This window comes from Camarhynchus parvulus, chromosome 18 (assembly GCF_901933205.1).
Source record: "Camarhynchus parvulus chromosome 18, STF_HiC, whole genome shotgun sequence".
Classification (NCBI taxonomy): domain Eukaryota; kingdom Metazoa; phylum Chordata; class Aves; order Passeriformes; family Thraupidae; genus Camarhynchus; species Camarhynchus parvulus.
Genome location: NC_044588.1, coordinates 7,992,904 through 8,013,501, shown reverse-complemented (window position 1 = coordinate 8,013,501; position 20,598 = coordinate 7,992,904). Strand labels below are relative to the sequence as shown.

General features: G+C 47.4%; 1 protein-coding gene across 4 annotated transcripts in view; it reads right to left on the bottom strand.

Moving 5' to 3' along the window:
* The window catches only part of GAS7 (growth arrest specific 7), a 72,680-nt gene that overhangs the window by 29,008 nt on the left and 23,074 nt on the right, over positions 1-20,598 (bottom strand). Inside the window, exons 1-4 of one of the 4 annotated variants that reach the window (XM_030962291.1) lie at positions 15,850-15,971; positions 12,371-12,494; positions 2,379-2,450; positions 1,066-1,151 (exon numbers count right to left, since the gene is read on the bottom strand). In XM_030962291.1, coding sequence (XP_030818151.1) covers positions 1,066-1,151; positions 2,379-2,450; positions 12,371-12,494; positions 15,850-15,882 — 315 coding nt within the window. In that variant the 5' untranslated portion in view covers positions 15,883-15,971. Of the gene's footprint in view, positions 1-1,065; positions 1,152-2,378; positions 2,451-12,370; positions 12,495-14,437; positions 14,551-15,849; positions 15,972-20,598 lie in introns of those variants that run through there. The other 3 variants (XM_030962292.1, XM_030962289.1, XM_030962290.1) reach the window with 3 other exon arrangements.

The window sequence follows — 20,598 nt, the reverse complement described above, 5'->3', positions numbered from 1 at the left end:
GCCATGAATCTAAACCAGGAATACTGACCTAGGTGAAAGGCTGAAGGGAACTATTTAAGAGGCAGCATGTGAGAAAGAGTCAAGGCAAAGCAGGACAGTGTTCAGACAACACAAAACTTAGCCCAAGAAACAGAGAATGCCAGAGACACTGAGAGCACCAGGCAGGCCAGGTCCACGTGGCAGCAGCACACCAATCAACCAGGCATTTCCCCAGGGGTATTTAGCACTGTGAAAGGAATCACCACTTTCATAGAGAAAAGAAACAGAAAATTCAGGCTTGGGACCACTGGGGGAAACGCCAGAGGGTGGGGAAGCACAGCCCAAGTGGAGTGTGATCCACCAGCTGTGGCAGTCACATGGTCATATGGGGATGTTTTGGCAGGGAGCAAAGAGTTTCATGGGAGGAGCTGGAAGAGGGCCCTGTGCTGCATCTGCATCCCCACATCTGTGGGGAAGAATTTCCCAGGGATATGACGTGTTGCAAGCAAAAGTGCAGAGATATTTATTGGAAATTTGGACAAAGGCAGGAGAGGTCCACAGGTCAGCATCCTGTAGGTTAACTCGGGGTGATGTGCTGGGTGAGGCACTGAGGAGGGGCTGTGAAAGGACAGGCCAGAGTGGATGAAGTCATTGAGAAAAAAGCTTTGGATGAATTCTTTGTGAATACTGTCTTTGGGTGGGTGAGCTGGAGCTGCAGGAAAATACAATGAGATACAGACATGGGCGGATGTGCAAATGTAAAGAGAGGACTGTGCTGGACACAGGCCCAGGGTTCAGGCTGGAGTGGCAGGGAAATTCATAGGGTTGTTAATAGTGACCGAAGTGGCCTGGTGGATTTTTCAGAAAGGAGTGATAGGACAAAAAAATCCAAAGGATCTTGGCTTTTTTTACTGTTTTACCAGCTGGACACAAAGCCTAACTATACTACACACAACAAATCTATCTGATCTGAGAGTTTCTAAAAGAAAATGACCTCTTGGCTTCTTCCTCTGGGCGGATTCCTAAACTACTTAGAAACCCATTTATTCTTGGTGCCTGCTGTTTGGCTTTTTCCCAAGAACTTACCTGGGGGTCCCCACTGGGTTTTCGGAGGCTCGCGTGACCCGAGTCGAGCTGGTGCACTGGGGACCCAGAGATGTAGTAGCCATTCACTGCAAGAACAGAGGCAGAGTTAGCAGGCTTGCTGCTGATTGTCAATGAAATTTAAGATTTAAAAATTAATCCCATATGCACAAATTTAAAAACTAGCCCCATAACTGAACGTGCAGATATAGATCACAGTGTTTAAGGCTTAGTTGTATTTCTCATTACCCTACTGTGATTTGATGGGTAATAGATTAAACATTCTCCTGAGTGGAGTCTGTTTTGCCCATGACCATAATGAGTGATGTCTCCCTGCCCTTATCCCAACCCTTTTGTTGTAGTTTTCACCCCCATCCACCTGAGGAGGAGGGTGACAGAGTGGCTTGCTGGGCACCTGGCATCCATTAAAAGTACTGGTCCAAGGGAGTTTTCATATCAAGAAAGCAAGGCTTGCAAGATGTTTCTGGTTCCTGCATGGAACTATAAATTGCCTTTTTTTTTATATACTGAGCAATGAATAATGCTCAAAGTAGCGTTGAAACAACATACTCAACTACATTATAAATTCTTTTGTCACAACGAAATGCACAATCTTCACACAGACTACCCACCCAGTTCTGCCAATAAAGAGGGACATCAGTTCAAAAATTTCTAAGGAAAACATCCTCTAAGCTGCTTTATTTACAGTCAGCTGGCAGCAATGGCCTTTACATTTAACACTTTTTATTCTAGAGTAATTTTTGCCAGAGATAAGATGGGCTGGCAGGGAATCAACAGTCCAGAAGATGTGTCAGGAGGGAAAGGCCCACCATGTTTGCTCTGCTACACTCTCACAACCATGTAGGCTGGAGAAGAGAAGGGTCTGGGGAGACTTTAGAGTCTGACAAGGATACAGGAGAGCCAGAAAGGGACATTAGGCAGGAGTCTGGAGTGACAGGACAAGGGGCAATGGCTTTAAACTGTGGGAGGATAGACTGAGATCAGAGGTTAAGAGAAAATCTCTGAGGGTGGGCAGGCCCTGGCACAGGGTGCCCAGAGAAGCTGTGGCTGCCCCTGGATTCCTGGCAGTGCCCAAGGCCAGGCTGGACAGGGCTTGGAGCAGCCTGGGACAGTGGAAGGTGTCCCTGCCATGGCAGGTGGGTGGAACGAGATGATCTTTAAGGCCCCCTCCAACCTGAACCATTCCATGATTCTATATGTCCACCAAGTCTCTCTCCCACTAAATCACAGCACTTTCCTTTGCTCTGCTGAATGGCAGAGGAGCAGATTCAGCCAGGCACAGCATCAGACAGTACCTGCAGAACTCTTCTGCGACACAGGGCTCTTGGGGGTGCCAGGCACGCTGCTCGGCCGCTCCCACGTCGTTTCTGTGGAAGGGAAACACCAGTGTCAGGCTGATGGAGGCTTTGTACACATACCAGAGTTATGACACATAAACCAGTGGGTCTGACCCTCACTGCCCTCTGAACCAGGTTCTCACCCTGGGAGGAAGATGCCTGCACCTCCCTGCCCTTCCTCTCTCCCCTCATCTCTTCCTGCCACAGCTGCCAGCTGGGATGGGTGGAGACAGAGCAGGCTGGAAGCTGCATCACTGGTTCTTCCAGGTCACTGCCTGGCAACACTCACCTGGCTGCACTGACTGCCCTTCCAGGTGCACTGAAGGCCAGCCCAGCCTGGGCACTGCCTGCAGCCCACTGTGGGCACTGCCACGTGCCAGCCATGGTCCTCAGTCTGGGGACAGAGCACCTCTGCCCCTGCTGTCTCCATGAAAGGCAGCTGTGAGTGACTCACAGATGTGCTTTCAGTCATATACAAAAGCCTTAGCACCTTTCCCCTTGCCCCCAAAAAATATTTCCCTGGAAAATTTCCTTTTTTTCCACCCAGGTCACTTAGCAGCTGGAATATGCAAATGTTTGTCACACCAGTTGTGACACTCCAAAGACTGCTGCTGCTTTCCCCCCTCAGTTGCCTCTGTAGTTTAACCATTCTGCTCATTTTCTCAGCAAATGGAAAATTGATTTTGACCACATGCTGAAGACAGAAGATTTAAGTGCAAAACCTTTTAGAAGTTGTGAACAGACAACAGCTGAGTGAGAGCAGCAACTTCCACAGAAGTCCAGCCAGGAAGCTCAAGGAACCATTCCTTTGGAATGCACATCTCCAAATCAACTAAACAACACTGATTGCCAGATGGTATCAATAAGAAAATTAGCAAGTCATGTAAAAAAGTTTGAGGACTACTTGGCCTGCTTCATTTGAAACTGCTGTTTCCCAAATCCCAATCAGCAACCATCTAATTCTGCCAAACTGGGTCAGTGCTTATTTGGGCATCAAGCAGGATGTTAATATGCTTCAAGAACCATAAAAATTCTATTTTTATATATAGATTCATGCAGATATGTATATACACATATGTATCTATATGCATATAGATGTCTGTGTGTATATATATGCACAGAGGTGTCCTCAAGGGTTGTGTGAGGTTCCTTATTTCAGAAAGAACTCAGGATTACAGATCCCAAATAGAAGCAGATGCCCCTCCCCATCCTTCCCCTCTCACACCCCTCCCCAAGCCACAGCATGCTTTTGCCTGCAAAGAAAAGTACTTTGAGCTTTTTCTTCCATTACAAGTGCAAAACCTGAACTAGAAGCTTTGCTGGGTCACAGGGGAACATTTAAATTTTAGCCTGTTTTTGTGAACTGGGTAGTAAGTAAATAATTCCATGCTAGGTCAATAAAGAAGCATTTAGAAGTGTCTTAACTAAACAGAAGCAAAATCAAATGCAAAGAGTTGTTTTTTATGAGTCAGCTTGTCTTGGCTTACAATCCACAAGGGCATGGTTAAATAAATTCTGATTTACATTTACTGTAAGGCAAAGGTAAATAACAGAGTACCCTGGTGTATGTCACTGTTCACAGGGGTCCCAGGATGAGGGAAGAGATGAGAATCTTGACTCCACGTTTCAGAAGGCTGATTTATTATTTTATGATATATATTGTATTAAAAGAAAATGTTATACTACAACTATACTAAAAGAATAGAAGAAAGGATTTCATCAGAAAGCTAGCAAGGAAAGGAATGATAATAAAATCTTGTGACTGACCAGAGAGTCTGCGACAGCTGGACTGTGATTGGCCATTAATTAGAAACAGCCACATGAGACCAATCACAGATGCACCTGTTGCATTCCACAGCAGCAGATAATTATTGTTTACATTTTGTTTCTGAGGCTTCTAAGCTTCTCAGGAGAAAAAATCCTGGCAAAAGTATTTTTCAGAAAATGTGTCCGTGACACAGGTGTCCTGTAGATTTTTTAATTTTAAAATGTTGATGAATTATTAATGTGAGCTGAGATCTGTGGGAAGGGATTGTGATGCCCACTGATGCTGAGCCCCAGTGCAGTCAGTGATGTTTTTTTGCCAGCACTGACTTTGATGTTAGCAGTAAAGCAAGCTACCTTTCTGTTTGGCTTGGGGGTTTCACACAAGCATACCTGTCTCCAGCATTTTTGAGACCCTGCAGAGGAATGTACCTAAAAACCTAACAAATATCTATGAAATGCAATTAACTGGTTAAAGAGCTGTAGCTCAGTTAGCCAGAACATGGTGCTAATAAATGAAGGTTGTGGGTTTGATCCCTGTATGGGCCATTCACTCAAGAGCTGGACTCGATGATCCTTGGGGGCCCCTTCCAACTCAGACTGTTCTGTGATTCTGTGAAAATCACCAGCTGCTTCTTGTAACTGGTCTCTGCTTTGCCTGCTGGCTGTTGTGGAGCTGCTGTGCAGTGCCTCATTCTTCCCCTCTGCCACACAGAGGACCCAGACACACAACTTGAGGGCAGAAAATTCACACATGAAAGAGCAGTGCCCAGCGGTTAGCAGATTTGTGAATCCAATCCAAAACATTCAGTGTCTTGACAAATTTTCCAAAATAAAATGACTTTGTAGTTAAGCACATAGAAAAATAAAGAAAAAACCCCAAATGCTATAAAATGCATTAAATAAGAAAAACATCTTTAATTAGGTAGGAAATGAACAAGAGTGTTTTAACTCCATTTATTTTGAGCATTAGGAGGAAAAAAAAAAACCTCCTTCTGTGCAGGGATTATTCTGGCAGCTCAAGCAGGGACAGGAACTAATCTGGATCAGGACTGCATGGCTGGAATGCCATCTACTGGAAGCAACTACATTTACCAAGGTAAAACTGTGACATTACAGATTTCTCTGCAGCTTAGTCATGATTAGAAGTGAGAGTGGGGATTAGAAGTGAGTGGGGGGATGACTTTTTTTACAGAGACACAGAGAGGGCTTGTTGAGAGATAATGCACTGTCTGATCAGCAAAGGCACAGTCTTGTCTGGGAGTGCCAGCACAATCCTGGTGCTTGGAAAATCAGAAGGCTGCTTGTAACCCTGTGGTAAAACAGTGATGATGGCTTTAGGAATAGATTCCACACTGGCCCAGATTTGACATCCCACACAGTTTTCCCCAGAGGACGTTCCAGTCAAGCTGAGGCCTTGTACTCTGGGTGCAATTTAGCCCTGTCAGACCAACACCAACAAGTTCTGTCCTCCCTGATCAGCCACGTGTTAATTAGACCATTTAGGCAGTGTGGGGAAGGAATAACCAGCAGTTTCCTTGAGAGAGATGACCCAGCAGACAGTTCTTGACTGTGAACAAAAACAAGCACTGCAGCCCTGGGAGATCCCCAAGGCCAGGGCTAGGAGCCATCTGGTCTGGTGGAACGTGTCCCCTGCAGGGAGCTGGCACAAGGTCCCTTCCAACCCAAACCATTCCGTGGCTCTGTGGAATTGAGGTAGTGAACAGCAAGGCAGGAGAAAACCACTTGTTAAAACTGCAATGACGTAGTAAGAGGAAAAACAGTGACAAGATCCAAGCTCCACCGGCCAATGGAACCAGAGAGGGTTTTCACAGAAGTGGTGAAACATTTCCTACCAGAGGAAAAGTGGAAACCTGTGGTGTTTGGGAGAAGCAAGTTCACTCCTGTTTGGCAGAATGAGAAATGACATGATGTGTCAGAGAGCCACACACTCTGGGAATTGTGTTAGTCAAGAAACAGAGCTCCTGAGAATATCCTGAAGCAGACAATTTTTGTGATCACACTGTGACAGCTGAAGAATTAATTGTTGGTCCCTCTTCCATGAATGCAGCAGCACTCTAAGGTCAAAGGAGCTGCTTTCCAGTTTGAAGATATATCATCAGCCAGACGTCAGGTACCAGCACAAATGGGCTTCTATTCCTTTCATTTTAGCACCTCAGCATGGTGTCATGTGCAGTTCTATTTTTGGAGCTAAATGCTCCATAGTTTCATTACGGAGCCATGGAGAAGGCACCATGCAGGAGTTCCTGAATTGCTGTGTCCATGTGGAATGGAGAGGTGCTTGTCACCACCTCCACAGCACGGGAAAAGCTGCTGACAAGAGCTCTCACTTGATCTTTCAAAATGATTACTGGGATGTCTCCCATGCCCCTCCTTTTGCAAACACCATGTGACAAAAGGGAGCCCTTCACTGCAGGCTTAGCAGGGATAATAAAGCCATTTCCAGCACTTTCTGAGACATGCTTTGTTTTTCTAGGTTTTAGGCCACTTTACCAAGGCAGGTTCCTATAACCACCCTTTAGCTAGGGCATCCTGTATCAGAGAGAAATTGTCACTGAAACGTTTTAACTGTATGAGAAAAAACATGTAATAAAAATGCTTGACATCTCTTTGGTGTCTCCACGGATGACTTAATCTTTGAGCTGCAGTTCATAAATTTAGCTGGAGTAGGAGCTGACCATAGCTGGTGAGGCATGAATAAAATCCCTCAACTCAGAGAACCTTCAAGAAAATGACCACTTTCAGCCCCACATTTCAGGACTGCCCCAGAACTTACTGTTGCAGGTGGCGTTTCATTAATGATGCTTGTGAAGATAAGAATATATGGACTTTAATTAGGATCAAGATAACAAGAAAGCAGAAGTCCTGCTTTCCAAGAGATAAAATGCGGTTTAGTAAACGGGAAGGACCTTAAGTAAAAGACCTAAGAATAAATGGACTTTAATTAGGATCAAGATAACACAAAAGGAGAAGTCCTGCTTTCCAGGAGATAAAATGCTGTTTAGTAAATGGGAAGGACTTTACATAAAAGACAAGAAAAGGCTGGAAATAAGAACACACCACATAAAGTTGGCCTCAGCTGTGAAAGCAAGGCGGCAGTAAGCCACACAAACACTGGTGCCGCAAGTACATAACTCGTCTTTAATGTGATGGGCAAGGTAGCTGCAGTGCTATTGTTTGACTAATGCAAGAGGTATTGCAGCTGCAGCCCATCAGAGAATTTCTTCAGCATAATGAAATATTTTCTTGCTGAATCTACCACCCACACACAATTGAAAACCCCTCCTACAGACACTGAGTAACTCATTAACCACGAAGTGGCTGTGCATTCTGGGCACTCTGTCTTGTGCTTTGCCATGGTAAGCAGGGGCGGCTCTGGATGTTGCACAAGGAATTACCCAGCTGTATTTGTCACTGGTGTACACTCAACCCTCCTGGGGCAAGGCCATGCTCAGAAAACCTCGGGTGCACTGAAATTGTCTTGGGTTTCCCTGTGCAGATTGCATCCAGCTCAGAGGCCTTTACAATGGTTTAAGGACTGAACCTGCTTCAAAGGATGATAAATGTGGAGTGTTTATCTGGTGGGATATCAAGTGGAGACAGACAGGAACGTGCTGTTTGTCACTTCTGCATACCTGTTTGTCACAAGGTCACCCCAATTCCTCCATTACTGATTTTCCTAACATTTTTATTCCACATAAGAACACTGTCCCATATATATTCTATTTATTTCTAGTTAAGAACCAATTATTTGTGATTTTTTTCCTGTAAAGACAATGAAAATTAGACCACACAACAACACATGGTGGAAATACTGTTAGGGTAAGATAAGATCACAAAATCACAAAATAGTCTAAATTGGAAGGGACCCAGAAGGATCATGGAGTCAGACTCTTAGGTGAATGGCCCCTATGGGGATCAAAGCCATAACCCTGGCATTATTAGCACCCTGCTCTGACCAGCTGAGCTCATCTCAGGGTCAAGATGTACAACAAAAGCAGATAATCCCAGTGTGGAAGGGCATGAACCACTGCAAACAATGGTGACAATAATAGCAATGTCTCACAAGAAGGGAGGCATCTGCTGTATTTTGAAGGCTCAGAAGAATGAAGATTTTACTCGACTCTAAAATCCCACTTCCCCTCCTCAGGAATGCAAGTGGATACTTGTGTTACCACTTCTGAACAGTTGAAGCACTAAGAGCAATAAAACAATTTAACCCAAAAAAAAAAGACTTGTGCACTGAGGCAGAGAAGATGCTGCACCAGGCAAGGTCAGAAAGACAAGCTGTTCAGCAGACAGGTCACCCAACAGCTCTTGTCTTTAGGAGGAGGGCACAGAACTACACACAGGGTTCATCTGGGGAGCGGCACAGAGCTCCACCACACCAAATCTTGTACAGCTGACCTTCCTCAAAGGCTGTGTCCCCCCTGCTCCCAGCCATGCACCCATCCCCGCAGATGCTGTGGTGTGCAGCCCACCCTCTGCGGCTGCCTGGTGCCATTCCTGCTGATCCTGCCTCTCCCTGGAGAGCTCAGGGCTCAGAGCTCAGGGCCAGGACAGGAATGCCCCATGGAGGGGCAGGACCTGCCCCAAAACACAGCGGGAAGATTCAGCACAGCTGCAAATGAAAAGCACAAATGAAATGCTCCTCTGAACTCATATTAAGATTCTTTGACTCAGACAATCAGGAAAAGCAAACCAGCAGACGAGTGACAAGAGCCTGGTTAAGTATGATAATTGTAAAAATACAAAGATAACAAATAAAGAACAACTTCCATTGAAGGCATTTGTCAGTTTCTATATTGATAAATATTTTCGTGTAGTTGAGGCTTTACAGACTGAAACAAACAGGCCTGGCAGGGATTTTAGGAAGTCATACTGCCCCTGCTCTACCCCAGAGAAGGCCAACCATGAATTTCATGGTTTTGCATAACCTGCTCCAGTGATACAGACTCCCAGGCAACTCTGTACTCCCACACTACACTCCCAAGAGAGCCTGGAAGGGTTAGCTGTCCTGGTTGCAACTGAAATGTGTTCTAGAGATGAAAATTGAAGCTGAAATTGCAATCTTCTGGTGGTGACAGGCATTGCAAACAGCATTCTCCTGAATGGCAATTGATGCACTTTAAGCCTGCTTCCACAACCCTGCCCACATCTTTGCTTTCTAAGGGCAGACATCCCCAATCTCTCAGCATTTACCCACAGGCTATGTTTTCCACATCTTCCATCACTTTTGCTACTCTCTTCTGGGCTTTATCCAGCTGACTCACATATTTCCTGAAGTGTAGAGTCCAAACAAGATAAAATATTCCAGCTGAGGCATTATAATTTCCTTGTAAAGTTGGAGGCTTACTTCATGCCTCACAGACAACACTCCTATTTATACAATGGAAAATGCTGGCTGGTTTGTACTAGCACAACACTGCTGGCTCTCACTCAACTTCAGATCCTGCAGAGCCCCAATGTCTTCATCTGTAAACTGTTCCATTGCCTGTCTTTGCCACTTCATTATTTCTGGTGAAATCTCTGATCCTAAATGCATCTTTACTGAACAGCATCCTCCTATTCCAGGGTGATTGTGAATTCTGAGCCTGTTCTGTGCAGGAGAGAACACCGTGTTCCCTCCCAGCTCCAGTTAAAAGTTATTTTTTGAATAAGTGCTCTCAATGTCAACATGCCATTCATCACTGGAAACGCTGCCTAGAATGGATTCTCGGGCAGATCACTGCAGGATTCCCTTCAGCACAAACTGCCCCTGGACAAGGGACCATTGATGACCACGCTCTGAGGATAAGCTGGCAAACAGTTTTGCAGCAGCTCATTGTAATTTAACTATGGTTGCTGCTTCGTTTTCCCTTTAGTCAGCTTTCAAACTGCCTTTGTTGCTTTTTAAGACCCGTTTTCCCATCAGTGAAATGCCTTCCTTCACACAGATCCCCTTCCCACAGACCCTGCTTGGATGCTGGGTGAATGTTTAGCCACAGTCCCACCCCACAAGAAGGCCCACACCTCCTCTCACCAGAGCCTTTCAATGATGGAAGTTGTTTAGGATTAATCTGGTGAAGAGATTCTCATCAGAACAGGACGTGAATAAGGGATCCCTGCAGCGAGGCTCAGAACACAGAAACAAACCCCACTTCCACCCTCTCTCACACGCTGTTATTCTGAGAACCACACAACACTAATGGTTGAGAGCACAACCACAGGTGGTTTGGGCATTCTCCTGAGAAAGACAGGATGGAAATGACCTCTGTGTTCAGCCCAGCTACTCTGAGCAGGATCACTGCTAACAGCAGATCAGCCACAGCTCTGGCCAGCCAGTTTCTGAGATTTTCCAAGGACGGAGATTCCCCCGCCTCCCATGTCAGCCTGTGCCAAAGTTATCCTCCCTTCCTAGAGGAATCAGAAATCTCCTGATTGCTGGCCTGAGCTCCCAAGCAGGATCTGGCAATTGGCCCTTGTTGTATTACTTGTAACTTTTCTGAGGGAAATACAAAACTGCCTGACTTAAGGAGAAATTTAGTCCCAGTCCCCACCTTTCTGAGGCAGGGTCCCTGTGACAAGAGCTCTTATCACAAGAGAAACAGGCTCTGCGTCTCACTGGTTTTACCTGGCCTCAACCCAGCGAGTATGGGTCCACCCAATGATGGCTCAGAACTGAGTATAACCACCTCCTGCCCTGCATTTAAACTGCAGTGGGGATGGGGATCTAACTCCTGCTGCTCTCCCCAGCCGTGCAGGGGATGCTGCCCACCAGCCAGAGCAAACTGTGCTTGGAAATGGAGGCAGGGTTAAATGGAAATGAACTTTCTGGAGGGAGAATCCTGTAAGATGTGAGTGCATCAAATTCCAGTAAATAAAGACTTGGCAAAGTCCTGGGCCAAAAGCTTCTGCAATAAAACACATCAGCCCCTGAACAGACCACGAAGTGCCCATGGCTCTCCTCTGTGAGATAAAGCAATGCCAGAGGTCACTCCTGATGGCTGCAACTTCCCTGTGAACAAGGTCAGCTCCCACTGTCCTCTCCCTGCTGTCACTCTGGCATTCTCTTTGCTACAGAAATGTGGATTTGCTGGTCACAAGACCCTGTTTTGCAATGCTGCTGTGAGCTCATGGTGAGAAGGTCGACACAGAGTCTCGGGTAAACTGGAGGTGGTACAAGTTTGACAGGTCTTGAGCAGGTGATAAGATCATGAGTTCAGTCTGCTTCTCAACATGACAGGGAATAGAACACACAAATACAGACTGAAAGCTTTGTCTGTGCTCTCCCATTACATGTGTTTTTTCTTTCCTTGTCTTCATGGACAAGTTGAGTGTGAACTTCACTGTTTCTGTTTTCCCCAATGGTGCTTTAGTGATATCTGATGTTCTATCAAACTACACTTTACATGGATGTGTATATATAGACATAAATATCTCCAGGCAAAGGAAATAGGGAATGTGGTAAAAATTGTATCTTTAACGGTGTTTCAGATTCTAAAACATTTATGACAGGGGCATTTTTACTCTACATTCTCTGTCTTTTGTCAATGTTTCAGATGTCTTCTGATGATCAGAATTCAGATGACAGAGGATCATAATCTTCTTGTATTTTCTTTCAGGTATGGTGTCAGGATCATATTAATTACTTTGGCTCTGCAGCTACTTTTGTTATCAAAATCAACTAGCAAGATAATTTCCTGAAATAGATCTGGGCTGGTATGGTGAAACATGTACTGGAAAGCTGTGCCATTCACATTTTCTGAAAAATCCCTTTGCCCAGGATTTTTCTCCTGGGAAGATGAGGAGCCTCGGAGAAAAAGAAAAACAATTTTATCTCATTTGCTTCTCCTGTGTTTTGCTCATGTGGAATGTGTTTGGAGATTGTTTATCCAACAGGTGATTGTTTCATTGGATTCTGATGTGAATTGTTTTGTCTCATTGGCCAATCAGTGCCAAGCTGTGTTGGGACTCTGGAGAGAGTCACGAGTTTTCATTATTATCTTTTTAGCATTGTGTAAGTATCCTTTCTGTATTCTTTAGTATAGTTTAGTATAGTATTCTTTAATATATTATAGTATCATAAAATAATAAATTAGCCTTCTGAGAACATGGAGTCAGATTCATCATTCCTTCCTTCATTGGGGGGACCCCAAACCCAAGAGAAAGCCACCCCCACTTACCATTTGTGAAGGTGTTCACGTAGTACCTGCGACCCTGGGGAGACATGTAGCTCTGCCAGCCTGGGGGAAGGTGCCCGTTCAAGGTGTCTTCTCCTGGCTGAGGAGTTGCCTTTCGGGGTTTCTGCTGAGAAAAGAAAAGAAAAAAAACCCCAACCTAGTAAGTCAATGTCTAGATAATGTAAAGTCTAACCAGACACACAGCTGGAAGGAAATGATGTGGTTTGGCATTCTACAGATTCTAATATACCCAAAGAACTTCAGTCCATTTCTCCCTTCATCTGTGCTAGCTTCATCCAGAACAGGAAGCAATATGGCCCTGAGAAATCACCCTTTGGGACAGAAATGAACCCCTCTGTATTTAATGTCCCAAGAGCACGTGGAGCTGTCCAAGAAAAATGACTCTGGTTGAGCAGAAAAATGCAAAGCATGACATGATCAAATGTCTGAGAAAGAGAAGCAGGCATCTGGCCCTCCTTTACCTTCCCATGGATACACCAGTGGGTCACAGCACTGATCATGGAGGTGCTGTCACCATTTATTTTACAGGGGCACCATCACCTGAACCACAATACCAGGCTCTCTCCCACTAAACTGCACTGGGTGGCACAGAGTACTGGAACAAATGCTGGGACAGCTCCTCCACATGGCATTATTGGTCCCTGTTACAGTGTGCAAAAGCACACTGAAGAAAAGTAAACTCTGCAGTGTGGGAGTGTACCAGCTCCAGAAAGATATAGCAGCAGCTTGGCTCCCTCATATTCCCTTCATGGATATCTGGCCTTGAAAACAACAAAGATACTCCAGACTATCTCTGCTGTGCATGAGAACCTCACAAAGAGGAATGTGGAGTAATCCAGCCCTGGGTTCTGTTTCAGAAGATCCAGATTTCACACTTTTGCACTCTTGCTGTTTCTGTATCCAACACCTTCTTTCCCTTCTGGAACTGAAGTCTCTCCATTCCCACTACTCCTATTCCTTAATTTGACCCTACAGTGATTCCATGCGCCAAGCAGGTCACCATTAGGCTCAGATCACTTCAGGGGCCCATGGTGTTCCTCCCCTTTGCACAGTCAGCAGCAGAGCCCTGCAGGACAGATATTAGCAGTTTGCTCAAGGGAAGCTCTGAATTGCCCCAAGATCCTTCCAGTCACATTTTCAGAGTGCTCCATGTGTCCCTGCTGCACTGCAGGAAAAGCAGAGCCCTTTCAGAGGTGAGTGCCATGGCTGTATGCTTAAACAAAGGCTATGCCAAGAGACAGATGGGGATGGCATACAGTAAACACCACCAAATGTTGGATGGAAACACTATAAAAAGCAAAGTTAACCCAGTGTTTCAGCTGTAGTCCCTGCCAAAATGTGCATCACTTCAAAAAGCATACAAGCATTATGTTTTGCAGTGCTAATTTTGTTTTTTGGTTAATAATATTTCTACCTTTGCTTCTGATTTTGCCCATCAAGAAGTGCTGTGAGCACAGCAGTCTCTACCAATGACAGTCAAGAGTGAACCTCAGCACTGCCAAATGCTGAAGTTCTTGCAAACAATGGGGAAACAGTTTGCTTCTATGTGCATGCATTGTGGTTTAGCTCCAGCCAGCAACTCAGCACTACACAGCCACCCACTCCCTGCCTCCCACCCCTGGCACAGGGAGGAGCACCAGAAAAAAAAGTAAAATTCGTGAGAGGAGAACAGTTTAATCACTGAAATAAAGTAAAAGATAATGATAATAATAATGATAATGATGACAATAACAAAGAAACAGGAGGAAACAAAAAGTGAGAGGAATAAAACCCAAGTGATGCACAGTACAATTGAACAGCCATACCCAGCCCTTCCCTGAGCAGCATTGAGCCCCTCCTAGCCAACTCCCCCAGTTCTGTGGTGTGGAATATCCTTTTGGACAGTCCTGGCCTTGCTCCCTCCTGGCTCCTTCTGCAGCTCCCTGCTGGCACAGCACAGGACACTGAGTCCTCCATTTAGGGTTGAGCACCAACTAAAACATCAGGGTGTTATCAACGTTATTCTCACACTGAATCCAAACTCAGCACTAGGAAGAAAAGTAACTGTACCTCAGCTGAAACCAAGACTGCATGGAGTATGTGTGGATCTCTTCCTTTTGTTTTAGACAGGAATTTGACTGAGCTCACTTTTAGGCAGGACTCATCCCCCCATGGAGGCTGCAGAGGAAGATCCACTGAATGCTGGGACCACTGCTGTGTTAGAGCCCCTAAACAGTCCCAGTGCAATCCCTTCCCAACAACACTTGGACTCCAACTCCTACAGCAGCTTTAGGGGAAAGAGGAACTGAAAATGCCACGGGGGAGGAAGAGAAGAAGACACAAAACGTGACTTCATACAGGTTTCCTCACAGAACCACAGATTCACCAGCTAACTGGTTTGGATTGGAAGGGACCTTCAAGATCATCTCATTCATCCCCCCTGCCATGGCCAGGGACACCTTCCACTATCCCAAGCTCCAGCCTGGTCTGGGACACTGCCAGGGATCCAGGGGCAGCCACAACTTCTCTGGGCAGCCTGTGCCAGGGCCTCACCACCCCCACAGTAAAGAATTTCTTCTAATGTCTTAATCTCCACCTACCCTCTCTCAGTTTGAAGCCATTCCCCCTGGCCATATCACTACAAGCCCTGCTTTCCTCATGCAGGAGCCCAGGATGCTCTGGCACACATAGAATGGGATGATGAGATCTGGGACAGATGCACATGGGCCTGGGCATTATAATTATAATGTATTAGGACATAGTTTAGCAAGCCATCCTTTCAGAAATGAGAGTGCCAGAGAGGCCATTGTGGGTAGCACATCGTCCCTCTTCTGCCAAAACAGGAGATCTGAGGAAAAGTAGAGATTTTCTTGCTCTGTTTTTCTCAGCAGACACAGCCCTGCTCCAGCCAGGCCATCTGCAGTCCCTTCTTTCATCAGCACAGCTAAACCAGGACCCTGTTTGCACACGTCTGTGGGAGAAGCTTTGGTTACTGTGGCATGTGATGACAGCAATCCTGCTGCTGGGACACAGCAGGACAGGGCCATGGGACTGCACAGGCAACTGGCAGAGAGTGTTCCAAGAGGCCAGCTCCACATCTGGCACAGCTCCACATCTGGCACAGCAGCCACAGACAAGCTCCAGAGCTCTCCAAACCCAGCTCCCATCAGGGCACCCCTGCTCCCAGCAACATGGGCCAAGGCAAGTGCTTAGAGGTACCCATGTGCAGATGCACCTCTTCCTTAGGTCAGCAAGACTGGACTGTTACTTTGGTTTTTTGTTCCTGTTTTAGGGGAATTATTTGCCAGGATAATTTCTGAGAACAGTAAATCACAACAGAGGATGTCTGCATGGAGAGGAGAGGTGTCAGCAGAGAAAATTGCAAACCAGCAAAGGGAGAGCAGCAGGCAGGGACTGGAAACTGAAGAAAAGCTCAGCTTGAAAAGAATCTGCCAATTATGGGGATAAGTATCAAGGCTTACCAGGGAGCTGTGCACTTCTTGTGGTTCCTCCATCAAGATTAAGTGCCTCTTTCTAGAAGTTCTGCTGTATTCCAATAAAGAGAAAAAAAAAGGCAGGAGCCTGACACCCCTGCCCCAGCTCAGGCTGGGTGGGCTTCAGTCCCTTCTGCTTTCTAAACCTTCCAACTCCCACAGAGCCTTTGAGCTCAGAAACGTCCAGGCCACTCCCCTCACTGTCACTGCTGGAAGTGTCACCAGCTGCTGTCACCATGGTGGTGGACAGGCAAGCCTGGACCCAGAAAGGATGTCTGCAACACAGCTCGAGGAAACAGGAAACCTGAACAATGTGAGCAGCGAACGTGTGACCCCAGCGAAATCCTCCTCCATCTGTACTGCATGGCTGGAAAAGGGATCAAAGTGTCTCACAAAACATCAAACTCAACAGCACAAGCACTTCTCTCCCATGAGATTTCCTGGGATCAGAACTGTGTGTAGCAGGGGAATATACAAGAGCCAGCCACCCAACAGGTCTGGTTCTGTGTGACAAGGGATGGTTTTTGTCTGCTGCCTGCAGAAACACAGGGATGGAATTCTCCTGATAAATGCACAGCAGAGAGGAAACAGAAATGAGCAACAAATGCAGAAAGGGCACTGGTGCTCTTCAGCACCAAAGAGAGATGAGAGAGAGAGACAGGAAAGGCAAGCACATGGAATAACAACAGATCTGTGGGTTTAACTCCCCTAATCCAGGAGAGCAGCACTGACAGGAGGCAGAAGGATTTGCTGTTTAGCTCAGAGCACACAAACCTGACCCTGTGCTTCTTCCCCTGCATCCATGGGCACTGGGCTAGGGATGCCAAGGAGAGGACAACCTGTGTGGGCCACAGAGCCACCCCAGAGGACAACAACCGTGACCAGGAATCACTGTTTCATCTGTGTGCTGCTGTACACTGATGGTCTAGAAGCATGTCTGAAGAGAAGGACAGAAGGACAACTGGGTCAGACATCCTGGATGCTTCACATGGAGAAGAGCCAGGGGCTGCCTGGCAGAGCTCTGACACTTTCTGTCTGCCTGGGCCAGCTCAGAACAGGGCAGCAGGGAGGTGGAGAGTGCCTCTCCCACTCTCCACCTCTTCTGGCTTTCTGACTGTTCTTTTTTTTTTTTCTTTCCTGGTCTTCTTGATCCAAGTTAGCAGCAGCACAACTCATTCTGTTCCTTTGGAAAAGCCCTTGGCATTGTGATTCTGTTCCAGGAGTGGAAAAAAGCCAAAGAGAGTTTCATGCAGCAAAGTGGGGTAACAGGGAGTAACACACATCATTTCAATCCATGATGGCTTGACCCTGAGGCAAGTTGTGCCTTGCTCAATAGAGGAAAATGACTTCCCATTTTCAAACTGCAGGAAATCCCCATTCTCCTTCAAAGAGGGATCCTAGGGAGGAAACATCTGTGTGTTGACAAGCCTGAGCTCCCTGAAGATGTATGGGCTTGCACAGTGCTCCAGCACAGCTCAGACCAGGGGCAATTCCCAACACACAGCCCCAGGGAAAGGAAAGCAAAACAATCCCAAAACCACAAGTTCAGGCCTTGAGCAACCTGATCTAACTCTGAACAAGGGGTTGGACCAGAGACCTCCAAAAGCCCCTTCCAATTTAAATTCTTCTGTGATTTTGTGATCCTGTTTCAGCAGAGCATGCAGCCTTGGAGGAAATGAGGAGGAGCCTCTGGCTGTGGGGCAGGGCAGGAGGGCAGCATCAGCACACCCACCTGCTGCTGCCACCTGTGCAGTGACATTTGCAGACCCAGCAGCACAAGGAAAGGCCACAGTGCCCAAACAAGCAGTGCTGGAGGATCACTGGTGACAGAAAAATGGGCAAACTATGGAGGGGAAACTCCCTGCAAGGAGCAATGCAAGGACACAGCATGAATGAATGAATGAATGTGCCCCAGAGCAGCCTCTGTGCTGTGGGAACAGCTTGTTCTGCACTGACAGCACTGAGCTTATCTTTGTGTCTAACTGCAGTTTGTGTGATCACTGCGCTTGGAAAAGGTGTGTGTCAGTCCTGGGGCAGAAAAGGCAGAACCACAGAATCACAGAATGGTTTGGGCTGGAAAGGACCTCAAAGCTCATCTCATTCCACCCCTATGCCATGGGCAGGGACACTTTCCACTACCCCAGGCTGCTCCAAGCCCTGCCCAACCCAACCTTGGACACTTCCAGGGATGGGGCAGCCACAGCTTCTCTAGGTAACCTGTGCCAGGGCTTGCCCACCCTCAGAGTGAAGAATTTCTTCCTAGAAGCTCATCAAAACCTGCTCTCTGTCACCCCAAAGTCCCTCTCTAGCTGTCCTGGAGCCCCTTTAGGTACAGGAGGGTTCTGTATGGTGCAGTTAAAGAAGAGGGGTCTGTGTTTGGCTTCAGCTGATGCCTGTCCCAGCCTGTGCCCTGGCTCAGGAGAAGGCCTGGGGCACCCCCAAACCCCTCAGCCCTACCCACAGCCTCTCTCTGCCTCGCACTTTGAGTCATTCTGCGTTTTGTTCATTTTTATGCAATCTTTCTTGCTCAACATTTGGTTTCCATGGAGTCACATACACTGTGTGAAACAGACTTATATATAGAAAGTGGAACGGGTCATATGATCTGTCCTGGTTGCCACGGCAACCAGCACAGCTCCCCTCGGGCTGAATAGGATGGCACATTCTGCTGGGGACAAGTCACCCTCCCTGGGTGGCCCTGCCTGTGCCCTGCAGCCCTGCAGTGCCATTCCTCTGCTCTGGGCACCAGCCTCTTGTGCCACCAGAGGCCAGTTCCCTTCCTGTGCTGAGTTAGAGCATCTCAGAGTGCTGAGGTTGAAGCTGTGCGCTGAACTGTGCCCAGCACACACCCACACCCCACTTTAGCTGGGCAGCTCGCATTTCTCCCAGTTTTAAAAACCTCCTTGTGCTAATCAGCTTCCCCTGTGCCACGGCACTCTGCTTCACTCCTTCTTCTTCCTAAATAATCTCTGTGCAGCTGCTGTCTCCTTGGATGCCACCTCTGTCTCCTTGGATGCCACCTCTGTCTCCTTGGATGCCATCTCTGCCACCTTCCCAGCAGCTGATGGTGGCTGTGACCAGGAGGAACGGGTGGCCAGCTCTCCTGTATCTCTGCACTCCCCTCTGGCTGCTTTGGCTCTGGAACACAGTGTGCATGCTTCCCACCCAGCTCTGCCTGGTCCCCAGCCAGCCCCACAGCTGCCAAAAGCCTCCCTTGTCACCCACCCAGGCCCCTGGCTGTGGCACAGCCATGTGCCCAGCGCTTTGCTGTAATGTAAGGCACATGAAAAGCACTGTGCTAGCAGAGAAGGAGCTTTCTGGGAGTAGGATGTTTTTCTCCATCACTACCATAAATGAGGGAGAAACAAGCTGTTTCTGAAGGTACATGACCCAGGGAGATGGAGTGGGTGATGTTTTCTGCCTCAGTGCTCTGTGAGAGACTAAAATGTGTGGGAAGAGAAATCCTCTGACCTGTGAATCCCACCCCGAACCCTTCAAAATAGGGGCTGTCAAACCAGAAGGGAAAAAATCTGAGTAACTGCAGTGCAGCTGAGCCCTCTCCCTTCCTTCCCAACGTGTGCCTGGTGCGCAGAGCCATGTGCCAGACTGGGAGAGGTCCCAGCAGGGAGCTGCAGCTGAGCCTGGCCCTGTGGTGGGTGATGTGGGGCTCCTGGCACGAGGTCTGGTCCAGATCCTGCCACAGACGATGCTCACTCCCTGGCACAGCAGCAGCTCAGGGTGTGCCTGGCTATAGCAATCACTGGGTTTGGCTGAGGAGGGAAGCTAGGCAGGTGTAAGGAGTAGGAAGCATAAAAAAGATGGCAGGATTGAGATTCAGTGTGGAGAAAGAGCAGCGGGAGTGGGGCCCTGATTTGAAGAGGGTGGTCAGCAAAAAGACAATAAAAAGCTTTTGCTAGCAGGGATTTTGGGAGTGGTAAGGGAGCAGGAGGGTGAGAGCAGCCTGCAGAGGACAGCCCAGCTGCCAGCCTTCTCTGCCTCTTGCTCTGCCTGAGCTGTGCTCCCTCTCCTGCGCTCCTTTCTCTGGGTGCTCTCAGGGGGTGACAGCATTCAGCTCTTCGTGACAAGGGTGCAGAGATCTGGCACTGAAAGAGCAACCAAGAAGGGGGAAATGAAGCACCACCCTCTCACCAGGTGCCAAAGAGCATGGGCAGCCAGATGGGAGCAGTGTCTGCTCTGGGAAAGCCCATCTAGAACACAGTGACCACAGGGAGCTCAGGAATCACCCCCAGGAAAACACACAGTTGGTTTTCCCTTCTATCCTAATAAACAAGTCACTTAATGGGCAAATCTGTCCAGTTCCCTTTGAGCAGCCCCTGTCCTGTATCCAGCTGAGTGATGCATGGCCAGGTGAAGGCCAGACTGACACTGGACAGGAAAAATGCTGTGGGTGATGCTCACATCAGGCAGCCACAGGGATGCAGCTTCTACAGCACGTCCTGGAAAGCCAATGAGGGGTCCTGTAGACAGACTGCTGCAATATCAGGAAAAATTTCTTCACCAAAAGGGTGGTGAGGCATTGGGAAAGGTTGTCAAGGCAAGCTGTAGAATCACTGTCCCTGGAAATGCTCAGACAACGAGCAGGTGTGGTGTTTAGGGACATGGTTCAGTGCTGGGTTAATGGGGGACTTGGTGATCTCAGAGGACTTTTCCATCCTTAGGGGATCTGTGATTCTGTGAAGGGCCCAGCTCCACACACAACAGAGCAGAGAGGAACAG